The sequence below is a fragment of the Crocodylus siamensis genome, chromosome 6 (assembly GCF_052110815.1).
Source record: "Crocodylus siamensis isolate JL-2025a chromosome 6, ASM5211081v1, whole genome shotgun sequence".
Classification (NCBI taxonomy): Eukaryota; Metazoa; Chordata; order Crocodylia; family Crocodylidae; genus Crocodylus; species Crocodylus siamensis.
In genome coordinates, this window is record NC_143400.1 from 25,525,556 (window position 1) to 25,534,248 (window position 8,693).

The window sequence follows — 8,693 nt, forward strand, 5'->3', positions numbered from 1 at the left end:
ACTAGGGAATTTGGAGTTGCTATTGCCAGTCATTTAATGAAAGCTAGGTCTCCAACTCCTTTGAGCAACAGTATATAACTTGGTCCAGCTCACATGGCGGTCAGAATAGTGTGCTGTGAAGTCTGAGAAAAGTCGTTTCAAAACCCACCTGGATAAAGCCTGCACTAGAGCGTCGGGTGCCTTTGTCCTGGCTGAGTGCTGTAGCCATTAGGTTATTCTGTTAAAGCACGGGAGCCCTGCTTCTGTTTTTGCACAGCTACACTTTCAATGCTTGCTCTCAGGTAGGCACACGCAGAGCTGTGTACCTGCCCAACTTATTGGGATGGTTACCTGATCTGTGGACTTAAAAAATCCTTGCTGCTGCCTCAGATAGGATCCAAAAGGAGGTGTTTCCACACCACTGCACCCCCTGGATCCAGCCTTGTACTTGCTCCCTCCTTTCCAGCACTTCTGTATGTTGTTATAGACCTCTGAAAGATACCCTTCCACATTATCCACTGGCAATGAACAAGCAGCCTGTGTTTGAAATGCATTCGCCTCTAAGCCTGAAGCTGAAGGCATGACTGTTAGCTTGGTTGGGCACAGACTGCTAGATAAAAGCAAATCATGTGAGCTTGCCCAAGTAATATACTGTTGCTCACCTGTTTCCTCTGGGAGTGCTTCCATTATTGTGTTTGGACATGGGAGGGCCTTCCTGCTATGGTTTCTAGACTCATGTCCAGAAAGGCATGTGCACAAGGTACTGTGTACCTTCCTAGCCTGTGCACGTGTTCAGGGGCCCTGCGATTGCTTGTTCATCCACACTGCACATGGAAGGGCACTGCAAGCTGTAAGTGCCAAAACCAACGCTTACACAGTGGAGTAGCTGTCATTTGGGCACAGAAAGAAAAGGGCTTTTCAGAAACACCTAAGCAGTCAAAGTGCCTGCCTCCCGAAGGCTGTGATGGGAGTCAGATTTCACAAGATTGTGGCATACAAAAAGTGGGAGGTGTGTTTTCAGAGAGCAAGTGCTCACCATCTTCTGAAAACTAAGCAATTCATGGATGTCTTTGTAAAGGGAGAAAGCTTGAAATACAGAGGGTGGAATTTGCCAAACCACTAGGGAATTTGAGACCCAAGGGAAACACTGTGTATCCGGGTCCATAAAGGCAGTTTTCCTCAAGCCTCTGGGGATAACTGCTCTTCTGGCGTGGTTTAGTACCTGCTGAGGCATTTGGGATTAAAGCCCATTTTATGGAAATTGGAGGCTTCTCCCTAGCTTGCTTCCGTGCGGTTGAAGGCAGGCGAAACTTGGGGACACCCGAACCGCAAGCCTCTGGGCTTGGGCCTGCACGTAGGATGCCTGCCAGAAGACCACAGAAACATCTGAAGCCCCAGATGGAGGTGGAAGATGTTTGCTGGTTGTAGGACCACTTATGGTTCTGGACTGACACACAGATTTGGACTTGATTTGGCTGGACCACAAAAAATTTCTTTAAATGACAAACAAAACACAGCAACCTGCCCCCGCACCCAATTGCCAGTCATGTAACGAAAGCTGGTTCTCCAACTCCTTTGAGCAACAGTATATAACTTGGGCAAGCTCACAAGATTTGCTTTTATCCGGCAGTCTGTACTCAGCCAAGCTAACAGTCATGCCTTCAGCTTCAGGCTCAGAGGTGAATGCATTTCAAATACAGGCTGCTTGTTCATTGCCAGTGGATAATGCATTCTCAGGGGAGTGTAGAGGGCTATTTTCCAGAGCTAGAGGTTGTGGGGTTCACTCCTCTTGTTGGTTGTACATCACAATACCATTCTATCACCTTGTGCAGGCAGAGATGGATCAGGACAACCTCACATCACCAGTGACTGAATTTCTCCTGCTTGGTCTCTCCCAGAGTCGCCAGACCCAGCTCTTCCTCTTCAACCTTTTTCTGGCTGTCTATGCCACCACATGGCTGGGGAACCTCACTATCATCAGCACGGTGATCTCTGACCCCCATCTCCACACACCCATGTACTTTCTGCTGGCCAACCTTGGTGTAACTGATATCAGCTTCTCCTCTGTCACAGTCCCAAAGCTGCTGCATAATCTCCTGGGGGGCAGGACCATCTCCTTCAATGGATGCATGGCCCAGATGTTCTTCTTCCACTTGGGTGGTGGTGCTGAGGTCTTCTTCCTCATAATCATGGCCTTCGACCGCTATGTGGCCATCTACAAGCCCCTGCGCTACTTGACCATCATGAACTGGGATGTGTGTATTGGGCTGGTGGCTGGGGCCTGGCTAGGTGGTTTTGCCCACTCTATAGTACAGATCGCCCTCATAATACGTCTCCCCTTCTGTGGGCCCAACGTGTTGGATAACTTCTTCTGTGATGTTCCCCAGGTCCTCAAGCTGGCTTGCGCCAATACTTTTGTTGAGGAATGGCTGATGGCATCCAATGGTGGCTTGGTATCCACCCTGACCTTTGTGGTGCTGCTGATTTCCTATACGATCATCTTGGTGATGCTGAGGACACGTGTGAGCGAGGGCAGGCAAAAGGCCTACAACACTTGCTTGGCCCAGATCACTGTGGTCTGCCTCATATTTGGACCCTGCCTCTACATCTATGCCCGGCCTCTCCAGAACTTCGCCGGAGACAAAGCAGTCTCTGTCCTCTACACAGTCTTCATCCCTATGCTGAACCCCATGATCTACACCCTGAGGAACACCCAGATGAAAGGTGCTATCAAGAGGATGTTCAGCAGAGTCCTGATGTCATGGAGAGGACTGAGCATGTAAACAAAGGAAGGAGTGGGAGGAAGAGCCATCCTGGTTGGGTGTCTTTTGTGGAGGTCAATGGAAATGATTTGATTTGAAGTCAATGGACATTATTCATCCAAGGCAATGGGAGTCCCTCTCTTAATTCCACTGTCTGAAGAGAGTAATATTGTGGATAAGGTGTCACCCTATCGTCTACCACACCTACTTCACATTGGCTTCAAGCTCCCTGTATGGCCAGAAGCCAGAGGCAGATCCAGTGGGGGTGCAGTGATGCAGTTGCACCCTCCTTTGTCTGTGCTACATGTGAGCTCTCAACACAGGGGCCAGCCAGAGCCCCTGCTTTCACAGGGCTCCACTGTCCAGAGGGTGAGAGCTGCCATAGCCACTCACCCTCTCCTTTCCCCTGCTGCTGAATTCAGCACCAGGGCGGTGGAGGGAGTGGGAAGTATGGGGAAGACTGAAGAGCAGCGCTGACCCCCTGACTCTGGAGCCATACGAAAGCTTTTGAACTCAGAGCTTACTGCTCACTCAGCACTCCGGTAGAAGCCTGCACTGCCCAGACAGTGAGATCAGAGCTCACTGTGCCTTTGCAGCACAGCCAAAGTTGAAGTGGTTAGCGGAGGGAGAGGGCAAGGGCATGCCCTGACATGAACACTCAGGGTTATGAGATCCTTGCTTCCTATAGGAGAGCTGCAAAAATGAACCAAAAGCTGGAAAGCCAGACTTTTGCTGCATGGCTCAATTCTGTTTAGGAAAGGAGACTGACTGACCATGTCCAGGGATTCACATAATCAAAAGCGGGAGTTTTCAGTCCTGCAATTCTAGCTAATGGATATTGCAATCATAAAAATTCATCGTTAGGTGATAACCCCACCTTTCTGGTGGTGCAAGTAATTAAATGCTAGAACATTTTTATGGGGGAAGTGTGGACTCCCCATCACCCAGTCTTTAAAAGGAGATGATGAATGTTTCTACAGGACATGCTTTAATCTAGCTTCTCAGATAAAACTTGTGTGCATATATGTAGGGAGGTTAGATTTGATAACTTTTGTGGATCTGAGAAAATCATTGTCACCACATCCCCCATCCACCTCTGATGACTTACACCCAACTCCCAAGTTCTACTTAATGCATCAAAAATAGGAACATGAAGAGCTCATGTGTTTTTGTGAAAATTTCTACATGGATTCTTGTGAAAGATATTCCTGCCTTTATTACTGACCTACAGGTCTTGAAACCATGGGTTTTTAAACTTTTTAAAATAAGTGTACACCTCACAGCCCCCATTTTAATAAGTGTACCCTGGGGGTACATGGCACATGGCAGACGATGAGTGTGGGGGGATGACGAGCAACCAGACAACAAGCAGGTGGTGGGGTGGCACGCAACTGGACGATGAGCAGGGTTGGGGGGCAGTGACGAGCATCCAGATAATGAGTGTGGACGGGTTGCAAGCAGCAGCAGTGTGGCATCTGTGCACAGAAGGGTACCACTGCTCTCACCCTGTCCCCGCGTACTCCCTGGGACTTTTCAAAGTACCCCTGGTTGACAACCCCTGCTTTAAACCAAAGGCACAGAACCACAGTTTGTGACCACATGAAAATTTTGTATTGATTATAATATCATGTGTCAAACTGTGCAAGGATTCTCATGAAAACTTTGCCATTATTGCCTCTGCTACTCACCAAAGAAGAGCCCCAAAATATTGAGAGAATCTAAAAGGACTTTTTTTTTTTTGCTGTGGTCTAGAAGTCACATGAAGAAGTTGTCATTAATCTCTGTGAAAAACATTTAGTTTTCCATCCCCTTCTAAGAACCCTTTCTTCCTTAAGGAGAAACAGAAAAACATAGAGGTTCCTGAAGCCACCTGAAAAGAAACCTACATGGATGCAGAGTCACAGGAGCCCCCTTCTAACACACACCTAAGCAAAAACAGACCAAGGAGGTTCCAACCTCATATGAAAGTTTTCATGCAGAACCCAATGCCATATGGAATAAAAAAACCTCTTGTACTCATTCCCTCAAAATGCATCACTGTTTTTCTCTGTTCACAATCAACTTTAAGCCCCAGCAGAGGACACACCTGCCCCTCAACCGCCTTATGGCCTCCTTGACTTTCTGGTATATAACAGGGTTAAGCATTGGTGTGATGGCAGTATGGAAAACAGAGGCCATCTTGTCTATCCTTGAACTCAAGAAAAGCCTGAAGTAGACAAAAATGCAAGGCACAATGATGAGATTCACCACTGTCAAGTGGGAACTACAGGTAAACAAAGCTTTCCTTCTGCTTTCATCTCCAAAGTGGCTTTTTAGTGTCACTGAGAGGAAACTGTATGACCCCAGCAAGACCAAGAAGCACAGCAGTGAGAGAAGGCCACTGCTGGACTTCATAAGTATCTCAACTACGTAGGTGTCCATGCATGCCAACTTGACCACCTGGGGCACATCCCAGTAGAAATTATCCAGCTCACTGGTCCCACAGAATGGCAGCTGGATGATCAAAGCTAACTGAGTAGTGGAATAAAGCAGGGCTCCAGCCCAGCAGGCCAGAAGTAATCAAAAGCAGTGTTGATGGTGCATGATGGCTGTACAGCTCAGTGGGTAGCAGATGGCCACATAGCAGTCAGAGGCCATGAGGGTAAGAAGGAACATTTCAGAGCCACCAAAGAAATGTAGAAAAAAGAGCTGGGTCATGCAGCCACCCTAGGAAATTGTACTGCCTTGGCTTATCAGGTCATGAAGCATCTTGGGAGCAGTTACAGTGCCCAGTGCTGTGTCAGTGAAGGAGAGGTTGGCCAAGAAGAAATACTTGTGGGACTGGAGGAGGCGGGAGTCAGCCCACACTGTTGCCATGATAGGGACGTTGCCCATAAGGATGGTGACAAAGCTGACAGAAACCAAGGCAAAGAGGAGGAGTTGGAGAGCACGAGAGCGGGACAGGCCCAGGAGAATGACCTCTAAGACTGCAGAGCCATTCATCCAGTCTGTGTCTGGGGTAGGGAGGAAATAATGGGAGTTAGAGAAACTGTCTTGAATAGAAACCAAGAGTCCTGACTCCTAGCCCCCCATGCTATAACCACTAGACCCATTCCCTTGCTCCACAGATGAGACAGAGCCCTGGGTCCCAGCCCCACTAGTTCCCACTCTACCCATGCTGTCCCTGAGGTACCCTCCTTATATTACTGTTTCTCTCTTTTTCGGATCTCTAGTTACAAGTCAGTTACTGCATTCACCCATCGACCCCATCTTCCTCCCTAGCCCCGTCTCCTGCACTTTACTCTCCATGTCCTATCTTGGTGACAGCGCCAGCTGATCAGGGTGTGTTTTTCTAGATCTGTGGTGCCAGAGAAAGGTTTTGTGACTTTTCTTAGTGTGATGATTTTGATTTTTTTTTCCACAGCTACAACAGAAGTAGCCACCATTGTACATGTAAATGTATCACCAATCATAGCTTAGTCACAGCAGACAGCCATAACAGCATAGTCACAGCAAGAACAGTCCAATCCCAGTCACAACAGCCACAATCATATTCACAATCAGATCCACACTCTGGTCATAACCACAAAAGGTCACTATCACAACAACCCCATTATACTCCCAACAAGAACAACCCAGACACCCATCAAAATGGGCCAGTTACAGCCACACCAAAAGCCATAATCACAACAGCTCAAAAACTTTCACATTCACAGAAGAAAGCAGTTCAGTGACAGCCAGAGTCCCATTCACAATCCAAGTCACACTTTAGTAACAGCCACAAGTGCTCATACATACTTACTACATATATTCTAATATAATAAAAGACTTAGTTTGCATGTCTGGGTGTCTGTCTGTCCGTAATGCTTTTGCCCAACTGCGTATTCACCGCTAAGAGGGTGCATGGCTATTGGCTGTGCTAACCAGGCTGTGCGGGCCCAAGTTTGCACCACTGCTGGGAAGTGTGTGGTGGCGGCTCCCTCCCTCTGCCCACCTCTGCCTTCAGGCAGGGAGGTGTGGGGTAGGCCCACTGCTTGGGGGAGGAGGCAAAGTGGGGGATCACAGTGGCAGCGCCCCCACCACCACCCAGCCCTGATGCCCCCTAGAACAGCTGGCAGGGAGAGGGAGGCAGTGGGCTGGGGAGGCAGGCAGACGTGGGCCAGGTGGACAAGAAGGGGGGTGGGGTCAGAGGTGGATGTGGAGCAGCTGGGTGAGGTGTGGAGTGGAGATGGACATGGGGGGTGGAGCAGATGGAAAGCAGGGGCTATGGGTCCCATAGGCAGAGGGAGAAAAAAATTGGGGGGGGAACTGAGCATGAGCACGTGCCCCCATGCCCCTCCCAGGCAGTAAAGTCTGTAGAGTAAGGGGAAAGGACTAGGGCGGGGGGAGTGGGGCTGGGACTGGGCAGGGATTAGGAGGGAGTGGAGCAGAACCAGGACCGAGACCGGGACCGGGTTTGGGCTTGGGGCCGGGGCCTGCTGCACCTGTGTGGCTGCCCCTCCTTCCCCCATGCCTGGAGTCATTGCCCGGCACTGGCATTCCCTACAAAACTGCCACCCCCCAGTCGCACACTGGCCCCAGCTGCCTCCCAAAGACTGGCCCTGACCCAGGGCCCACACCACGTGGGGGCTCCCAGGGCTGGAGGCTGGAACAGGGCCAGCTTCAGCTGCACCACAGGGCTAGAGGGGACAGAGCCCCTGGGATCCCTGTGCCCGGCCCGCCCCGCCCCGCTCCACCCCACCCCGCCCTGGGTATCCCCAGGAAGAGCCCAGTACAGTGCCAAGGAGCCAAGAGGGGGCACGTGGCCTCCCCAATCTGTGCATAGGGCAAGGATGGGCTGCAGCTTCAGGCTGGGCTCTGCCTGCTCCCTGTCTGAGTGTCTTGCTGCTGTCTTTGAAAGCCTGCCCAGCAGGGGGATGCACATGGCACTGTCCCGCATTCAAAGGCGGCAGCGAAGCACATAGGCAGGGAGCAGGCAGAGCCCAGCCTGCAGCTTCAGCCCACCCTTGTTCCATGCACAGGTTGGGGAGACATGTACCCTATCCCCTTGGCTGGCCCTGCTGTGGCCCTGAGTAGTGAGAGACCGGGGCCTGGGCCGGGACAAGGAAGCAGCTGGGACCAGTGGAGGGCTGGGGGGGTTTGTGGGGACTGCTGGTGCTGGGCAACAACCCTGGGTGTGAGGGAAGGGGCACCTGCACGGGTGCAGCAGGCCCCGACCCTGAGCCCAGGCCTGGTTCTCCTACGCTCCCTCCCAATCCAAGCCTGGTCCCAGCCCCACTCCCCCCCGCCACCCTTTCCCCTCCCCCTGCAGACTTTCCCACCTGGGAGGGAGGCACAAGGACACACACATGCATGCTCAGCTCCTCCCCACCACACATTTTTTTTCCTCCCTCTGCTTATGGAGTGGAAGTGGGGCCATATCCAGATGCCGGTCACAGGGGTCCGTTCCCCCACCCCCGTCATTCTTGACAGTCAATTTGCTAGTATATCATAAAAACCCAGTGACAGCCACAGCACTGGTCACAATCACAACAACAGACACAATGACTAGTTTCACACCCTGACCCCTACCCACCATCATGTCATGACAGCAACAGAGTCATTCCTCCATAACCACCACAGTGGGAAATTAAACCTCATCATCACTCACACCAGCTGTGGCATCACCCACCAGAGAACAGCGAGTAAGAGGGGCAGGCATCATCCCCTGTTGTTCTGCAGAGCAAACCTTCCTTTTACTGTAACAGGGACACCCCAAGACCCCATCACAGCTCACCCCAAGCCAGCTGGTATCTCTGATCACAGCTAGTTTTCTCCCTCTTATGGCCATTCACCAGGCTTCTGTGTCAGAGACCTTCCTAGCACACCAATGGTCCTAGGTTTAAGGACAAGGGGAGATTCACTGAACCCTACCAGCAGAAAAAAAGAAAGGAGGATGAGGTTGGGTAAGGGATCTGCTCAGGATAAGCAACT

General features: G+C 50.9%; 1 protein-coding gene and 1 pseudogene across 1 annotated transcript; one reads left to right on the plus strand and one right to left on the minus strand.

Annotated features, from left to right (window-relative positions):
* The first annotated feature begins 1,817 nt into the window (after positions 1–1,817).
* On the plus strand, positions 1,818–2,762 carry LOC149861824 (olfactory receptor 4D1-like). The gene has a single exon (XM_090053825.1). It carries the CDS (start codon positions 1,818–1,820, stop codon positions 2,760–2,762), a length of 945 nt encoding a protein of 314 aa, XP_089909951.1.
* A 2,013-nt stretch (positions 2,763–4,775) lies between these two features.
* On the minus strand, positions 4,776–5,821 carry LOC149861825 (olfactory receptor 4Q3-like; annotated as a pseudogene).
* Positions 5,822–8,693: the final 2,872 nt, after the last annotated feature.

Excerpts from the sequence above, each read along its gene's own strand:
- LOC149861824 (XM_090053825.1), top strand. The coding sequence starts at position 1,818 with ATGGATCAGGACAACCTCACATCACCAGTGACTGAATTTCTCCTGCTT.